At 40.8% G+C, this 19,808-nt stretch overlaps 1 protein-coding gene across 3 annotated transcripts in view; it reads left to right on the plus strand.

The window, feature by feature from the left end:
- Nucleotides 1–19,808, plus strand: part of PCDH15 (protocadherin related 15) — a 1,303,618-nt gene that overhangs the window by 853,707 nt on the left and 430,103 nt on the right. For all 3 annotated transcript variants that reach the window (XM_059729933.1, XM_059729932.1, XM_019484297.2), the window contains 2 exons: nt 12,387–12,521; nt 15,983–16,132. In XM_059729933.1, the coding sequence (XP_059585916.1) occupies nt 12,387–12,521; nt 15,983–16,132 (285 nt within the window). The remainder of the gene's footprint in view (nt 1–12,386; nt 12,522–15,982; nt 16,133–19,808) is intronic.

The following is a 19,808-nucleotide window of genomic DNA, read 5'->3' on the forward strand; positions in this document are numbered from 1 at the left end:
TGCCCCTTTGCTCCCTAGCCAGAGGAGGGACAGGCAGGGGCTGGGACCTGGCCAAGATGCTGGTCCCTGGAAGGGGACAAGGAAGAGGTCTTTTCCCCCTTCTCCCACTCCTGTTCCACTGGTGCAGACCTACATTTCCCTTCTGGCTGCTTCAGCAGCAGGGGCATGGCCAACCCCAACAGTAGCTTGGAATGAACTGGCCAGGGAGGGCCAGTTTAATTCCCCACTTTCCGTCCCACCTGCATAGTCCCAAACCAGAGTCCGCTGGACACTCCTTCTTGCTGCTGCAGTCATGGGGCTGGGGTGCAGCCAAACACCAGCAAGCATGACCCCTGAAGCAAAGGGGGCAGGGAGAATGGTTATACTCCCCTCTCCTCCAACTGCCCCTAGGGGACCACAGCGGGGTCTGCCCATCCTGACTGCCACAGCCACCACTTGCTCTCTGTGTGGTGTGAACGGCAGGATAAGCCCCCTCCTCCAGATGCACCCTCGCATAAGGAGCCCTGCTGGCTGATCTCTGACCAGGCCCTGACCCCACTGTTGAAGTAATGAGGGCAAGGCCCTGATGGGGAAGCAGCCCCTTTCTAGTGTCCAGGGAATGCAAGCCTCTTCCCGGTGGCAGACCATGAGTGGGGAGGTCAGAGCTGTTGTGGGCTGCATGGATCAAGCAGCAGCACCGGGGCTTGGAGGGGGACAGAGATACTCTACCCCCACCAGCACCAGCACCACTCACCCCTGCACAGTGTCTGGCAGCTCTGCTCACCCCATATCATGGCCTCCCTGCTGGGAAGAGGCTTATGCTCTAGGACATTGTGACAGGGGTTGCAGCCCCCATCAGGGTCATTCCCCTCTTGCCGCTCCAGGGGCAGGGGCAGGCCCAGAGGCCAGCTGGCATGGCCCCCTTAGGCAGGGGGCAGTCAGGGGAGTTATTTCCCCTTCTATCCCAGGGGGACCAAAGCAGTGTCTGCTTGCCGTGGCTGCTGCTACCACCACTTGCTCCCTGCAGGAAGTGAGCAGCAGGATAAGCCCACCGCCACAACCTCCTCCACCAGACACTGGAGAGAGTGGGGGAAATAACCCTTGTCCCTGCCTCCCTAAGGGGGCCATGGTGGATGGCCTTTGGCTATGCCATGCCCCTGCCCCTGGAATGGCGAGTGAGGAGCAATCCTGATGGAGGCTGCATACCCTGTCATGGTGTCCCAGAGCTTGGTGTCTTTTCCTGGTGAGGGGACTACACTGCAGGTCTTGGGGAGGGCCTGCTGTGGGGCAGGCAGAGCTATCACAGACTACATGGGGGTGAGCAGTGGCAGCGTCGATAGGGCCTGGGGGGGCTATGGCCCCCTCCAAGCTATGGTGCTGCTGCTCATCCCGCACAGTCCACTGCAGTTCTGAGCTCCCACTCGCAGCCCCTCCCTGCCCTGCCCCCCACTGATAAGAGGATTGCACTCCCTGGACACCAGGATAAAATGAACTGTCAGGTCCCTCCCCCTTGCTGCTCCAGTGGCTCAGCTGGGGGTCTGGCCAGAGGCTGGCCGGCAGAGCCCCTTAGCTGGGGGGTAGGAAGGGGGTTATTCCCCCCTCCCTCCAGTGTCTGTCACAGGGGGCTTATGCCACTGTTTGCCCCATACAGAGAGCAAGCAGTGGCTGCAGTGGTTGGGGGAGGCAGACCTTGGCTGCAGCCCATGGGGGGCAGTGGGGATAGAGGGGGGAACCCCCCTCCCTGTCCCCTCTGCCCCAGGGCCCATGCCAGCTGGCATTTCGCCATGGCCTCGCCCTGCCACTGCAGCAGGAAGGGGAGTGCACCAAGAAGACCCCAGCTTGGGTCCGTGCTGTGGGACAGGGCGGGGGGAATTAAACCCCCTCCCTGGTCAGTTCGCTCCAAGCTACTGCTGGAGCTAACCATGTCCTCCCCAGCACAGCTTCCCTGTAGCCAAGGGCTGCTCTAGCACCTTCCGGCTCCTGGCCTGAGCCACTGCAGGTATGTGCTTGCATTCTATGAATGTCTATTCAGGGCCTGATGCAAAAGTGTGGAATTAACTCAGTCATGAATTAAAAAATACTGGAGACTTCACAACCTTCTGATCTGCTTACAAAACACACTTCTTCTGGATTGCTTTCATTAATACTAATAGTGATAATATCGTTATTGTATTTGATCTGATCTGTTAAGTAGTGTCTTGGGATCTTTAGCATTCTCTTGGTAGGAAGACAGTATGGTGATGGACACACGTGTGTTTAGTGCAATTCTGTTTATTCATAAATAAGTCTTGCTTTACTTAAAATATATACTTTTTAAAAGAGAAGCAGTTCATTGTGTTGTTAAAGTTATTCAGCGTGGCTAGTGTAGATGGGCTGAAATGTATGCTGAAACTGGTTTAGTTTCAAATAGGTCAGTTCCCTAGTGTAGGCAGGCATGGTTCTTTCAGTAGATGTAGTATCTTTTATTAGACCTAGTGAGTAGCTGAGAAAAAGTTCTTAGGAAGCTTTCAGGTGCAGTCACCCTTCTTCGGGCATAGAGAGTCTCTGCTGTTCTGAGGTTCCAAGGAATGAGAGAAGCTAAAAGTGTGGCAGGATGTAAGTGAGAATGTAAATAGGTAAAAATTAGACAAAAGGTAAAGCAGGGATGGGAGGGGAAGAAAGCAAGGGGGAAAAAAGGCCAAAGAGAGACACTACAGTGATAGTAACACAAGGTAGAAAAAGAGGCTGTCTGTGAAAAAGGAAATAATTGGAAGTTAGGAAGACAAAGGGCAGAAAAGTAGGGGAGGGGAGAAAAGGTGGGGAAAAAGAAGAACATAAGAGGTCAGGTCAGGCAGGTACTTAATGAATCAGATGTCAGGCAGGTTGTAAAGTGTCATAAATCCAAAGTCTATATTGAGTCCATGAATTTTTTTGGTATCCAGTAGATTTATGAAGTGAAGTTTGTAGACTTGTTTACAAAAAGTGTTTTGTAAGTTCCCTTTCAGGATTAGAACTGAGGGATCAGAGAGGAAGTGATTGTCTTGTGAGAAGTGTGCCCCCGCAGGTAGTTGGGAATTTGGGCTTTGATAGGTTATCAGTGTGCATTCATTCTGGTGCACAGTTGTTGTTTGGTTTCTCCTACATATTATCCATCAAACCATCTGGTGCACTGGATGACATTTGTTACATTTCTGGAGGTGTAGGTATAAGATCCAGGAATGGTGATGGTTCTGTTGTGGGGTGTAGTTATTGTGGGGGTGGTGGAAATGTGTTGGCAGGTTTTGCATTTCTTGTCCTGGTATGGTCTGGATCCATTGGTGTGGTTGGGATCATAGGGAGTTTGCTTCTGGTGACGAGATTAGCAAGGTTTGGTGTTTGTTTAAAGGCTAGGAATGGGGGGTTCTGGAAAGATCTCTTTAAGAATGAGGTCTTCTTCTAGAATGGGTTGTAATTGCTTGAGGATTTTCCATGTAGGTTCCAGGGAAGGGTGATATGTCATAACTAATGGTGTCGATTTGTGGGGATTTTCTTTTTGTAATGCAGCAAATCTTCATGTAGTACCTGGTTGGCTCTTTCTGAAGTACGATCTATCTTGAGGACTGCCTTTGTTGGCTGAAGGCACTTTTGAGACTTGTGAGGTGGAGTACTACTGTAGGTACTGCTTTAGATAACTTAAGCCAGAGATAACCATGTCATAGGTAAGTATCTTGTATTGAGAATAGAAGGTATTGTAATATATATAATGATACATAGCATCAGTATAGTTTCTTGCAGTAAGAAACTTTTTGAGATGAATGGAAAACTGTTGATGATAATATTGTTTTGGTAACAATTAACTTTGATGGAAAATTTTCAGTCAGCCCTACCACAAGTGTAGTAAATCTCAAACATTTTAAATTTATATTAATCCTTTGAAAAAAAATTGCATTATCCAAAGATTTTGATCTAAAATACCAGGTGGAGAATAATAGTAGGATGAGATTAAATTTTCAAAAGGTAGAAAATTCAGTTTTTATTCTCAAGGAATAAAGAAAGAAGTAAAAAGAAAGTTATAATAGAACTGATTTTATGTAGGGTATTTAAAGGTGTTCTTGAATTATTAGAAGATCTTTAAATATATTTTAAATTGCTGTTCCCAGAGACTTCCCAAAATTGACTGTGGTTGGTATATAGTCTAATTAATCACTGAAATTGTTGACAAGTTTGATGTTAATAATTCATTATACTCTTTTAGTCAACTAATCCTTCATTGTGACAGTTTTTGTTTCTGTATTTATATTAAAAGAAAAGTTCACACATACTTTACAAGACCAAAGAAAAAGATGCAAATGGAATTTTCATGGAATCATAGGGCTTGAAAGGGCTTCAAAGCAGGTAGATCTTCAGGGAAAGGTTCAACTAACCCTGTAAAGGCTGGTGTCATCTGAATGAACACCAGCTGCTTCTCTCCTAGGTCTTCAAACTCATATTGTGTTGCCTTTACTTTGGTCCTGTTGAACTTGCTCAATAGGAGCTCTTGGTCAGAGGAACATATACAACAGCGTGTTTACTCCTGGCTGGATCACTGCAAAGTGCATAAAATGTCTAGTGTGAAAGTAAACCAGAAGTAGTGTTACTCTTGACCAGTAAAGCATGCTTGAGAGTGCTGCTTCTGGGTATGGTAAATATTGCCATGTAAAATTTCACCATTTACAGTTGTAGCTATAGCCTGTAACTGTGATTTAAGTGATATAATGACTAATCTAAGTGAGTAGAGAATCAACTGACGCATTGTGTAACATATGTTGTCAAAGTGATTAATGTAATGCTTTATTATATAAGCTGGGGTCTGCTCAAGTGGGTATTTCATATTGGTAGGACTGCAGCATTTAGGGTATTAATATGTATGAAAAACTCTAATAAATAAGACGACATATGTCTTCTCACTGTCATAGCTGATTAGATTAGAGTTCAAGGTGAATTAGAGAATGCAGTTTTACCTTCTGCAGCTATTAAAGAGCTATATATCTTATTTTAATTTATTTTTGTAGATTTACAGGCCTTTCTTTTTAAAATATACTGTTACCCTTAAAATCAACTATTTACCCATTTCCTATTGTGCAAATGTGTTTTTATTTTCCCCGTGATGACTACTCTTCCTTGGTCATAAAAGCACTTTTGTATTTACCCTTCTTATTGAAAATCCACAGATCACTTTTGGTAGTCTTTGTATTAAGTTCCCTCCATACCAATGCACAGAGTGGTTATCCCAACCATATACACTTGGTTGCAGACAGCAGTGACAATTTTCACTTGATCTGACCACAGAAAGCAGTCTATAGCTGTGACCAAACACAAATAAACAGCTGCAGACACCTTCTAAAATGTCTGATTGGGTCAAAATCTGAGCCCTTGTTGACTGAGGTGTCAGATAAAGATGTTTAAAAATGTAGCATCTTTTGCAACTTGTGTCTGTGAAGCTCCAGCCCGTTGCTGTTTTCAGAATGGGAGGGGGGAAAGTGAGTGAATGGAATTCATAGATTTCATAGACATTAGGGCTGGAAAGGACCTCATAAAATCATAGGGTTCAGCCCTGTGCCCAAGGGGCAGGAAGTCAGCTATGGTGAAAGGATCCCAGCAAGATAAACAGCAAAATGTTTTGTGAATGTGTCCAGAGTAGGTACCTGCACCACCTCTGGGAGGAGTTTGTTCCAGGCCTTGGGGGCTCAGACAGTAAAGAAGTTTTTCCTTATGTCCAGCCTAAAATGATCTTGCAGGAGTTTGTGACTGTTGGACCTTGTCGTCCCCTGGGGTGCTCTGGTGAACAGGTGTTCCCCTGGATCCTGATGCACATGCCTTATATGCTTACAGGCTGCCACCAAGTCACCCCTGAGCCTGCACTTCTCCAGGCTGAGGAGTCCCATAGCTCGCAGCCTCTCTTCAGAAGGCCTGTTCTCATGCCCTCTGATCATGCACATGGCTGTCCTCTGGATTCTTTCAAGCTTCTCCACATCCTTCCTAAATTGTGGAGCCCAGAATTGGATGTGGTACTCCAGCTGTGGCCTCACCAAGCCCAAGTACAGTGGGAGGATGGCATCCTGCATTTTGCTTGAGATGCATTGGTAGATGCAAGCCAGAGTTTTGTTTGCTTTGCCAGCTGCAGTATTGCACTGGTGGCTCATATCCATCTTGTGACCAGTCACGATCCCCCAGTTTCTTTCAGTCATGGTGCTAGCAAGTGTAGCATTACCGAGCCTATAAGTGTGATGTGGGTTTTTATTTCCAAGGTGGAGCACCTTGCATTTCTCCGTATTGAATGCCATCAGGTTTTCAGCCACCCACCGAGCAAGTCTATTGAGGTCAGCCTGGATCACCAGCCTATCCTCAAGTGTGGAGACTCTTCTCCAAAGTTTGGTACCATCAGTGAACTTGGCCAGTCCACTTTTTGACTCCAGTGTCCAGATTGTTTATGAATACATTAAAGAATACATGTCTGAGAACAGGACCTTGGGGGACCCGACTAGTCACCAAGTGCCACGTTGATTCAGTTCCATCTACTACCACTGCCTGGATCCGAACTCAGAGCCAGTTCCCTAGCCATTGGACTGTGGAGTAGTTGAGGCCACAGTTACCCAGTTTTTCCATGAGGACATTATGGGACACCAGGTCAAAGGCTTTTTTGAAGTCCAAATATATGACATTAATCTCTTCCCTTTTCTTCAGGCGATACATCACTTTGTCAGAGAAGGAAATTAGATTGTCAAGGAATACCTACCTGCAACAAACCCATGCTGACTATACCTCAGAATGCTGCCTTCTGTTAACCTGTCAAGAATGGCTTCTTTGATATTTTTTTCCAAAGTCTTCCCAGGGATTGAGATCAAACTGGTTGGCCTGTAGTTTCCTAGGTCTTCTTTCCTCCCTTTCTTGAAGATGGGCACCACATTGGCCCTCTTCCAGTCTTCAGGTAATTCAAGCATCAGTTCAATCAGGGGGCGGTTAGCCCCTCCCCCCCCCGCAGGGTCTGATTGGTGTTTTGGAGCCCCGCCTTGAGGCGGAGGGACTCCCTTTCACCCACCAGCACCAGCTGGGGAGCCACAATAACAAGCTCCCTCTGCTGCCTTTCCCCCTTCCCATTATGAAAACAGCGGGTACTGGCAGAGAGACTGGCCATTGCTAGGGGAACCTGGCTGCAGGCTCCCAGCAGGCAGCTAGATTCTTCTCCTGCTGGGAAGGAATGATGAGCTTCTGTTTGGCCTTGGGTAATGTTGTAACTCAGAACTCTTTTCAGAAATTGTTCTGAGTTATAGCTGGGAGCTGCACTTCTGTCTGCACCATTAAGTAACTTCACATGCTAAATTTCAACACTGCGACAGTTAAAATCATCCACCTCTAAATGTTTCAAAAGGTTTACAGTAGCACTGATTAATGTTGCTATTATTAAGCAGTTTGTTTAAATTTCATAAATTAATCCACATGAATACCTAGAGACCAGAGTAAATTGAAGCTTAGATGAGGAATTTAAATGGTATAATATGATGATTTTTTATATCAGTGGTTCCCAACCTTTTTTTGCCACAACCAGCTTCTGGGAGCAGAGTGCAGTGGCGGTGGTGGGGGCAGGGGTGGGGGAGCTCCTGGCATGCATCATGGCTCGTCCTTAGTGTGCAGTGCTGCTGGCATGACCCAAGGTTGGGAACCACTGGTTTATATAAATCCTTCAACCCTCTCAGTTTCTCATTCTTTGTTTCCATGGTAGAGCTCTGAATTAGGATACTGTAGTTTCCAGGATTGGAGAAAACTATACGAATAGCTACAGCATTGTTGCCTTGTCTGCTAGGTTAAATCTTTTTTTTTTTTTTAATTGACTTTAATTTGCTGGTAGGAAATAACAATTATCTAACATTTTCTCCTTGTCCTTATTGTTTAAAAGTATGATTAAATTTACACATATTGTGTATACTGTCTCCATAACATGGAAGCTTTCCATGTCAAACTTTCTGGATTACAAGGTGTATAATTGACATCACGTCAGTATTTATTTCTTATATAGTATTATAGAACATATCCATATGCACAAGCCTGGGCATAAAATTGAAAATACTTTCATTCAAAGGCTTTTTCAGTTCTGTTAGGGATGAGAATTTAGTTTGTGTTTTTCAACTAGAATGATTTTCCTACATTTGGCTGTTACTATATCAAAAGTTAGTCAAGCCTAGGGAAATATCAGAAAATCAACCCTCATATGTCTGATATTCTCCTGGGAAGTTCAAAAAAAAAGTTGTTTTGACTAAAGGTACTTTGGTGATGAATACTGAAAGAAGAGGATATATTAATATCTTAAGAATAAACACAAATATGTTTGGATGGTATATCTAGGCAAATTACAAATGTGCTAGATAGACCTTGAGTTGCTAACTAAAAACCCCTAATTATTTATGTATATAATGGTTGTTTTATAGTAAGAGTATACCTCTGGTAAAGTTAATATTACTATACTATCTTCATGATCCTGTGACACTCAAAATAAGTAAATTGCCTAAATCTATATCTATGCTATATATATTTATTTTTAACTATTTCATTGGTACTGCTTTAAAAGTTAATTTTAAAGACTAAATAAAAAGTCCTGCTGCTTCCAAGCTTTCTGCAAGTCAGCTCATGCCAAACTATGAATGCTCTTAAGTGAGCAGCTCAGCCAATTGTATTAAATTTTAACTTTTTTTTTGTAGATGTCCGCTCATATAATGTCCATTGTTAGCTTTGTGTGCATGTTTATTCATTTTTATATTATGTTTGTTTGCCTTGTAGGTTAAACTGGGCGCTATTCCTGTAGGTATTGGTTGTTTAGTTTGGTTGAAACTGTGTGGTTCATTTCCCTCCTTCCTTCTTTCTGTATCACTAAAGATGAGAGACTGGGACTATCACTTGTTTAGAGAAGCCTTCAAGGAATATTTTCAATATATTAGGCCCAATTCACATATGGTGAGAGCCCATTTAAATCAATGGAGTTCCACCTAGGGTATGTTAGACTTGCTTTGTATATTCAGAAGATACATAACCTAATCCAAAATAATTTGTCATTGTTACAGAAAATGACATTTTTACTTATTTGATAGCTAACTGATAAGTCATCTGAACAGTGGAACATAAAGCATACACATGCCTTGTGTTCTGCATGCTTGGAGTGGTTCTTAATTGCATGTTGAATGGTTTTATGCTATTGTGCATGTTGTTTTGTTTATCTGCTAACCATATTGAGTTCTTGGCAGAAAATTTAGCAGAGATAACATGCAAGATATTAAGTGGTTAGGAATTATTGTATTTGTGTTCAAATACAAAAAATAAATAAATAATATAATAAGGTTATAGTCAGAATAATGACCTCCAGGATCATATGTAGGATTTCATATTTTATTCTCCTCACTGTCTTCTGAGCATATTCTGTTCAGTTACCAAGTCAAACATGCTCTTTTTTCAGTCAGCAAATATAAACTGGATAGAAAAATCAAAAACTGTTTAATGAATTCAGCAGTCAGAATTTAGCTAGCAGCTTGGTTAATGAAGAAGGAGTTTTGAAAGAATAAATTTTATAGTGAGAGACAGAAATTCACATTCCATTACTATAAGCGTTGTTAAAGTGCATACACACTGAGTAGAAACAGAAGTCATTAATGTATTAGCACTTGGTAAGGGCCCTATTTTGTATCCTTTTCATACCCTAATTGCAACAACCAATGCACTTTTAAAGTGGGCAGGCTAAACCCCTGGAGAATATATGTAGTGAAATAGATTAAATGACTTAAAAAAATATTTCTGATCTATGATGATGATTGTTGTATTAATACTAATCATCATTCATAATTTACAGCTGAGGAAACTGAAGCAGAGATAGCTGAAGTGACTTGTCTCTCTCACTTAGCAGCCTCTCATTCAACTTTTGAGTCCCAAACTAATGCTCTAGCATTAGTCAAGGGCTGATCAGGGGTTGGTCAAAGGTTGTCAGTTTGCAGTTCATGGGTAATATCCAGCCTGTCAAGCATGTGCATCTTCCCTGTGAAGCCAGAAGGTTGTTGGCAAATTGGTGGTGGGTCAGAAGTGGTGGCCCACCTTTGAATCTAGTTCTGTTAGTTCAGCACACCACTCCTGGGTTGCCAGCCCTGCACTAGATAACAGCTGGAATCCCAACAGCATGGAAAAGTAAGTTAGTCTTGGCTGGAGAATGAATTAGAATCCTGAATATTCTGAAATGGTCTATAAGATTCTGTTAACCATGAAGCTAATATGACATTCAGAAGCTAATTTAAGGATAGAGTTTCTACAAGTAGGAGAAATGAAAAATTTAGCATAAACTACAATACTTAACACAGATTAGCAATGGAGTCTCTTTCAGCATCTTTTGTTTCTCCATCTATGAAATAGGGATAATAATGATTGCTTAGTTACCTCATAAGGGTATATAAAAGATTTAATAATTATTTGTAAAACACAATGAAGATGAAATTTGCTATAAAATATTTGTAATCAGCACTATGTTTCTTTTGAGAGTTGTATCTGTTTTCCTGTATTAACCATGTCATCAGCTTTTAAATATTACACTCCAGTTACCTTGATAAGCAGTCAATTTGTTTTCAGTTGATAGTTCTGCAGTCTATAATAAATGATACATAAAGTAATGTCTTTAGTGGAGAAACAATCATCCAATTTCCAGTAATGGATCCCAAAGAGAATAAATAACACACAACTGACCAAAATAAGATGATGTCTGGGAACCCAAAGAATACAAGCCAGCTGATAGAATGTCCAAAACAGAAGTCATCAAGAAAGTTTTTAATTTTGTTCTAAAATATTGCATATATACATACTAAAAATAGAAGCATACTAAAAATGTGGACTTTTCTATAACTTATACTAACTTTCTAGTGCCTAGAAATGAACATTCATTGCCTATCACCTCCCATCACTTTGTGAAAAGAACAGAATTATTTTCCCCTTTGAACTGGAAAAGAGCTTTAATTTCACTGAAAGTTGACATAGTTGCAGCACAGCTTTAAGCAGTAGAAAACCACTCATTTGGAACAGTTTGATATTTTTTACATTTATTTGTTAGCAACTGAAATGGTTTAACACCTAAGTACCACAATCTTAGATTTCCAAAGTCTCTGTGGCCTAAAATACTTTGGATTGAGAAATTAAACCTTTTTCATACCATTTTCATTTCACTAGCCTACATTTATAGTTGTTTATTTGAGCAGTTAGTGCTTTATTTCAGGTTGCTTGAAAAGCTTCTGTTAGACCATTAAATATCTGTAAAATTTTAACTTGAAGTTACTCTATTATTCTAAATTTTCTTGCATAGTTTATTATCTAGGACTGGAAGGAAATGTCAGCGGTTAACTCTTTTTTAGAAGTGTTGCTTATGCTACACTTGGAAAAATGATTCTTGGAGGAAGAACAGTGATTTCAGAAAAGTAATAATTTATTAGGCTTAATTATGGTCTGCAAATATGGGCACATATATTAATCTCATTTTACCTAAAAAATGGGTTAGTTGAAACAAGTATCTAAAAACCATAAAACATTTAAGCTATATTTCTGTGTTAAAATATGGTAGGACAATTGTAGTCAAAAGGATCTCACTCCATTGTGGTGGTTTTGAATTTCCAGACGCCTTTATTTTCCAAACAATTTTGCAGCCACTGAATTTGACATAGTGCTTAATGCTACAAATTTCTTCCCTTCTCTCTTTCCATTATGGCTATCTTCAGAAGACAGGGGCATAGCCAAAGTCTTGGGGCATTCCAGAACACCCCAGAATGCACTCTACTTTGTCCCAAAAGATTGGCATGTTATTCCTTAGCTTCAGGATTAAGGATTCACAGTATTACCTTCAGCTCCTATTTAAACTTCCTAATTCCCTTTTTATGTACCGGGAGAATTGCATCCCGGCAACTACCAAGCCCCAAAATATGGAGCAACCAAGCAATGAAAACTATGCCCCTATCAGGTTCCTTAGAGAAGTCCTGAATGGCCAAAATGTCCTTTTTTTTTAAAAAGTAGTTAAATACTAACTAGTACACAGTATATCTGGATGATCTGATATATTTTGACATGTGATAGCATTTTTTTTTTAATCTAGCTAGTTTCTTTTTCATAGATACACAGAAATATCTCTTTTCACTTGATATGTAAAGTGTTCTTTGTAAAGGTTTTTAAAAAATCCTTTATTTTTCAAATATTGTTTCAAAATATCCATTCTAAGAATATTCACTTTTTAAAATAAGGCCATTCACAGAAATGTAGATATTATGCAGTTTCATACAGTCTGTCTCCTATGGTATTATACCTTCTGTTTTATTCAAATCATAATAAAAAGAAATGCTAGCATGACTTATTTGACTACTACATATGTAAAAATGTACTAAATATTCTTTTTTTTCTTTTTGAAGACAAAAGACCCCCAGGTCCATCTTTTTCTAAATGATTACAGTTCATTTTTCACTGTGACTCAAACTGGAATAACACGCTACCTCACCTTACTCCAACCCGTTGACAGGGAGCTCCAGCAGTTCTATACCTTCTCGGTAAGCAGTCTTCTTAAAAAAGTACACCAGGTCCTCTGCAGGTATTGTAGTAATTTAAACATAATAAACCTAACCATGTATTTACAGATAGAATTTAGACTACAAAATGAGTGTGTGAAGTAAAACAGAACATGTTCCTTTGAATAGGTTGTCATTTTCTCATTCATATATGAATATCCTCTTGGATAAAAAGTTCATTTAGGGTTAAACTGTTAGTTTACAATCTCCCCTAACTAAGGGGTAGTGTCAAGCTGCATCATCTGAACAGTAACAGTTTTCTTCCTTTAGACCTAGATGAAGGAAGAATAAATTACATCACCCTTTTTAATGAAGGAGGTTACTTTTCCCACCTATCCAGCCAGCTAATCATTCTGTCATATAAAAATAAGTGAAGTTAAGGCTCTGCCTGTATCTCATTACCTACTTTCACCTCCATGCCCACTTATAGACAAAGCACTACTAACAGTGGCTGCATCTGCACTTTCAAATCATCTGGGAGAGAGCTCCCAGGTTTGTTCTCCCAGTAGAAAAACTTGCCCAGAAGCACCTGAACACATATTCAAGTGCTGAGCCCTTGAAAAACAGAGAGTGTTCAGTGCTGATGCTGCACAGGCAGGTGACCCTTGTGCACACATCTCAGTGTGCTTTGTAGGCTTCTCCAATGTGCCAGGTGACAGATGGCAGCATTGCACAGGGAAGCCCTGATTAGTTGACCCAGACTGCCTTGCAAGTTGTCTCTCCCTGCAGAACAGTGCCAGCATTGTAAAAGTACCATGTTCTGCACCATGCTTGGCTGGATCAGAAGAGTCCAGTTACCAATGCAATGTTTCCCTGGATAGTTGGGGACAGGAACAAAGTACCCTGAGGTGCCATGACATCTCAAAAAAGAACATATGCAGACATTTGCTTTCACAAGAGAACTCTCCTGGGAGTGATTTAATGCTGGTTGTTCCCACATTATTTTTCTCCTGGAGTAGAGAGTTATTTTTGCTTTGGGAGAAAAATACTAAGCATCTGTTCATGAATGGTTTTTCCTGGAAGAGTAGTGACTGAATACCTGTACATGTCCAATGTGGTGCCCATCTTCAAGAAAGGGAGGAAAGAAGACCCAGGAAACTACAGGCCAATCGGTTTGACCTCAATCCCTGGGAAGATTTTGGAAAAAAGTATCAAAGTAATCATTCTTGACAGACTAACAGAAGGCAACATTCTGTGGGACAGCCAGCATGGGTTTGTTGCTGGTAGGTCTTGCTTGACCATTCGTTTCCTTCTATGACCAGATGATGGTCATAGACTTTAAAAAAGCTTTTGACCTTGTATCCCATGATGTCCACATGGGAAAATTGGGCAACTGCGGCCTCGATTACTCCACAGTCCAATGGTTGGGGACCTGACTGAGGTCAAACCCAGAGAGTGGTAGTTGATGGAACTGAATCACCATGGCACTTGGTGACTAGTCGTGTCCCCCAAGGCTGTGTTCTTGGACCTGTACTCTTTAATGGCTTCATAAATGATCTGGACACTGGAGTCAAAAGTGGACTGGCCAAGTTCACTGACAACACCAAATTTTGGGGAAGAATCTCCAACTTGTGGATAGGCTGGTGATCTGGGCCAATCTCAATAGGCTTGCAAGGTGGCTGTCTGAAAACCTGATGGCATTCAATATGGAGAAATGCAAGGTGCTCCACCTTGGGAATAAAAACCTGCATCACACTTATAGGCTCAGCAATGCTACGCTTGCTAGCACCACGACCGAAAGAGACTTGGGGATCATGACTGACCACAAGATGATATGAGCTACTAGTGCAATACCGCAGCTGGAAAAGTGAACAAAACTCTGGATTGCATCTACCGATGTATCTTGAGCAAGACCTAAGATTTTATCCTCCTGCTACCTAAGATGTTATCTTCCTGCTGTACTCAGCCTTGGTGAGGCTGCAGCTGGGGTACTGCATCCAAGTCTGGGCTCCACAATTTAGGAAGGATGTGGAGAAGCTTGAAAGAGTCCAGAGGAGAGCCACGCACATGGTCAGAGGGCATGAGAACAGGCTTTCTGAAGAAAGGCTGCGAGCTATGGGACTCTTCAGCCTGGAGAGAAGTACATGCTCAAGGAGTGACTTGTGGCAGCCCATAAGTCCATAAGGGGTGTGCATCAGGATCTGGGGGAATGCCTGTTCACCAGAGCACCCCAGAGGTCACAAACTCCTGCAAGATTGTTTTAGGCTGGACATAAGGAAAAACTTCTTTACTCTCCGAGCCCCCAAGTCCTGGAACAAACTTCCCCCAGAGGTGTGCAAGCACCTACTCTGGACACTTTCAAGAAACATTTGGCAGTTTATCTTGCTGGGATTCTTTGACCTTAGCTGACTACCTGCCCCTTGGGTAGGGGCTGGACCCAATAATTTTACAAGGTCCCTTCCAGCCCTAATGTCTATGAAATCTATGAAATCTCCAACTAGCTGCAACTACAGTCTGGGCAAGAAAATAAGAGGGTTTCATATAGCACTGACAATCTAGCACTTAGATGTGTATCATTTTTTATAGTATTGAGCTTCAATAGTTAAGAATCTGCTCAGGGAAAAGTACTATAAACATCTTTCTGAAAAACAAAACAAATCCAAAAATGAAAAATTGTTCAAACTTCTGTGCTTTAGAAACTTACTTTCTTAACTGATGGTGTTGCGTAAGTATATAGAAAAGCAGTGGCTACTTATTCTCTTCAACCCCTGGCAGAGAAGCAGTTAAAGGTGTGATAGGATCTTCCTCTCATGCCATGCATGTATGGCAGGAGGCTTGATTGTGAGATTGAGCATCAGATGCCTTATTTCTGCAGTAGGGGAAGCCTGGGATCCTGATCCCAGGTTTCCCATGCAAGCTCCTGAACCTGGGAGCTGCGCTCCTGCATCTGAGCCCATATCAGGTGATGAGGCTCCCAGCTGTGCTCCCACACATTCTGGTCACACATTCGATTAATGGTGTCACAGGAACCAGACACAAAGTTGCTATATATATTTTGTGTAATAACTTTGTGGCTTATTCCTTGTTTTATAACACGATTAATTGCATTAACATGTGGCTATTAACTGGTTAATCACATCTTAAGTGTAATATGTGCTGGGGACCTTCAGTGACAAGAAGAATGAAGGGAAGGAAAACATATACAATTTCAATAATGTATACATTCAATAATGTATTAATATAATTTTCTCAATTAACTATTATCCAAAGAGTGGCTCTCTCTAGTCTAGCAGAGAACAATATTGTCCAATACAGTGTGTGTGGAGAGATAACTTTCCCACACTTCAATGCATGCAAAGATTTAGAACAAGACATCCAAAAATGTTGCTTATATATGTAGCCAAAGTAAATACAACAGAAAAACAGATTTTACCTTGGCATGTATTTTCTGTTAGCTACATTTGTCCTAAGATTAACACCTTTAAATTATTTTTCCTTTGTAGATGACCGCTTCTGATGGTGTGCAAGAGAGTAACCCAGTCACAGTCAATATTGTAGTGATTGATGCAAACGATAACACCCCAACCTTCTCCAATATATCTTATAATGTCAATGTGTACACAGACATGAAGCCTGGAGAAACTGTTATAAAGGTAATCCTATGCCTTTATGTGCTCATAAACAAATGTTGGTAAACTTAAAAAAGTGTGAAACATTACTTTACTTTGGTAAGCATATCAACAGCTTTACTCATGAAATTTTTGCGTAGACTTTTGCACTGATAAACATCACAAGAAGTATTGCACTAAGCTTTCTTGCTTCTGATCAGACTGTACTATCAAAACAGCAGCTATTTCCTTACATGCTAACAGTTCCATTTGTCATACCAAATGACATATTTGAATAGATAGACCAACATTAAAATGAAACATACTATACCAGTTTACATGTATTTACCTATATTTCTCTCTCTCTCTTCATATGGGTCAGATTTTCTAAGATCTTTCATTTTTTTCAGTCCACCTTATGTTAGAGAACATTAGACATTGAGAAATTTGATTTATAGTATCAGAAAAGGTAAGTTTTATTATTTAATATTTGTACGTAGCTTTTTCATTTGAGTAAAGACAAAGAGTGAAATCCTGACCCATCTGAAGCTGATGACAGTCTCCCTTCAGCAACAGTGAATATAAGATATCATTCCTTGTCTATGTACCATAGTGTTTGCAGCCCAACACAATACAACACAACACAAGCATATGTTGCCAATAAGCAAGGAGAATATAGAAGTGAAGAATATGTAGAAAAAAAATCCTGTGTTCTTTTGAATAGTATGAGTTCTCCATAATAAATGTTTTGGGATAGTGGAACTGGTGAGGAAGCAAATTTTAGCTCAGTGACTAAGACATGGGAAGGAAGCTTGGTGTCTGGTGACTAGGAATGTTTCTTGACCTGTCCAGACTTGCTGTGTATATTTAGGCCAGACATTAGTTTTCTTATCTGTAAATCTTATATTTTATTTACCACAGTGAGATGTAAGGCTAAAAGAGTAAGTTCTAGTCTATAAAGTTATTTTGTGAAAACTGTGTTTTGATCTGTTGTATGGTTTTTCTTTGATCAGATCTGATGCTCATGCGACCTCCAGCAAGTGATAAATGCTTGCACATTCTGATCCCTGCTCAGCTGTAGGTGGATTAAAATAATCCATGTAAACCAAATCTGGGTCCTACAAGTGCCTCTTGTACCCATACACTGCAGCATATCATCATCTGCAAATGTTTTCAATCTTCTCAAGTTAGCAAATGGCAGGCACCACTCATGCAAGCAAAGGTCTTCCACAATTCCTGTACACAGGGGACTAACCTAGGTGATCAGAATTCAGATGTAAAGATAGAGAACAAGTGTATGTGGTCTGATTACCTGGGAAAAGGGTGTGTCCTTTCCTTTGCAAGCTAAATTGGAAAAGACTGACATTTGTGACTGACTATCAACTCTTTCAAGTGGCTTGTTTTGCTTGTATTTATCTTTGAAAGGACGCCTTGAGGAAAGGGATTGAAGCTTTCAGCTATTGGTAGGAGTATTATTCATTGGCCAGGACTGGGGGTTTTGCACTCTACCCTTACTTATCCTAAAAACAAAAGGTACTGAGCCTCCCATTCTAGTGTTTGTCTCATAGTTGGAGAAAAGAGAAATACTACTTTGGAGAAGCTGCATGTAAAGTGTAAGTATTAAATGTAATTATCAACCAGGTAGCAATTATCCTTGAACTAGAATGAAAAAAAGTCTGTTTAGATGGGTGAGAATCTGCACATACTTTCTAGTTTGCTAGAATTAAAACTAAAATGGAAAAAATGAAAAACCTATGAATTTTAAGGATATATTTCCTGATGCCCTTGACTATCTCTTTAAGTTAAATGCAAGATTATTTTCAAAATAAAGTGCCCACACAAATAAAATCCTAATAATTAATAGTTCAGACTGTCGAGTAATTTTTTGTTTCTATAACAAAGAATTTAGGAATTTGTTGAGTCTTGTTTCCTACTCTGCCAATGTTGAAGACATGGGGCTTGTCCAAATGAGTGTGCACATGCACTTCTCCAAGGACAACTAACAGTGAGACATAGTTGTGATGTTGCTAGTTGTCCCCAAAGAATGTCCCTACACACAAGTTCTGGTGCGGGGCAAATTGTGCTGGGTGGGATAGGGAAGGCTTAGGCCAGAACCTGGGCTGGCCACAGCAGCCTTACCTGAGGTCCTGGGGGCCTCCTGGGGTTGTAGCGGTGGTGATCTGGATACGCAGAGCCTGGCTGGCAGCTGGAGCGTGGCTCTGGCCAGCCAGGCTCTGGTTTCAGGCAGCGCATGCTGCCACCTTGTGCACTGTGACACTTTTTTTTCCTGTGCTTCTTTTTATACCAGATTCCCAGTATATAAATTAGGCTCAACCAAATCACATGCAATGGGGTGCATTTTGTGGCATGCACCCATGAAGTCTTTCATCCAGTATTCTGCTGGCAGAAGGATGGACTTTATTTTCTTTTTTCTTTGCTCTTTGAATCACTTTTATTTGTGAGGAATGTTACGCATGCTGTGTATTTGCAAATAGATCTTACCAAGGAAAGTAAAAATTTCTCTTACCTGTGTCTTGCAAGGAAGCAGAACTGGCACAAAACAAAAAGAAAAACCCCTCATTGCAGCTGGGAGGTTTTAGCACCAGCATTCATTTAAAAAGTACATGACTTAAATTTTGTTTCTTTAGTTGGGTTTTTCCCTTTATTTTTTTTTCTCTCTCTGTCTGATACCAAAAGAAAAAATGAAAAAAAAAAATAATATTAGCAAAATGATGAAATTCTTAAAAAAAAAAAAAAAAAAGAAAGAAAAAAGAAAAGAAAAGAAAAGAAAAACAAATCCCAGAGTTGCTGCTGAAGCTGGGAAGATTTTACTTTCTGAATCTCACTGTCTCTTTTCTCTCCATTCATCTTCCTTGTTTTCCTGTCTAGAATTGTGAACAGAAGCTTCGTCTGTACTGTTTAGGAGATCTGTGCAGTTTCTGTAAACCAGTAAAGCGGATGTAGGGTGATGAATCATGCAGTTCATTTCATATTACAAATGCTCTTCCTTTAAAACTGTCAGCTTGTCTGAGGGGTTTTTTCAAACTGATAATTCACTGATTTTTACTGAAATAATTTCCCATTTTTCTGCATGTATACATAATGAAACTTTCTCTTCTCATAGGGCCACCTCAGAAGTGATTCAGATGCTTCTTAATACATTGACTCTTTTGAGATGATAATCAGCTAGGATAGATTCAAAAGGAAAATGACCCAGGTCAGATCTGATTAGTTTCTGAAACCACCAGCCAAAGAAAGTAGGTTAGAAAAAGAGCACTGACCTCAATGAATCTGCACAATCAGATAATTCAAATGCAAGTCTTGGAATGCTCTATTCACTAATTGGGTTGTGTTAGAGAGATAATCAATTAAGTATGTAATTTGCAAAGCACCTGGTCATTCTCTTACCACCCCCCCCAACATCCTATTTCCTCTTCCAAAATATATTAATTTAATTTAATTTCACGTTTTAGCCTATTTGCTTTTACGTAGAAGCCAATCTGCTTTTAAAGCTTTTAGTTTGAAGGCTGTTCCACTGTAGCTAAGCAAACAGAATCTCAGTTCTATCCTTGGCCTTTGTTAAAGTTCACTTTGTTCCAAAGGGGTCTTAACCCAGCCCTTCATTTGGAACACTCTGCCTCCACAGTCTAGTGAGAAGCTACCCTAGCATGAGGAAATCCTGGTTTAATGTAAAACTTGCTCTCCCTCTTCAACCCCTTCT

This window comes from Alligator mississippiensis, chromosome 6, assembly GCF_030867095.1.
Source record: "Alligator mississippiensis isolate rAllMis1 chromosome 6, rAllMis1, whole genome shotgun sequence".
Classification (NCBI taxonomy): domain Eukaryota; kingdom Metazoa; phylum Chordata; order Crocodylia; family Alligatoridae; genus Alligator; species Alligator mississippiensis.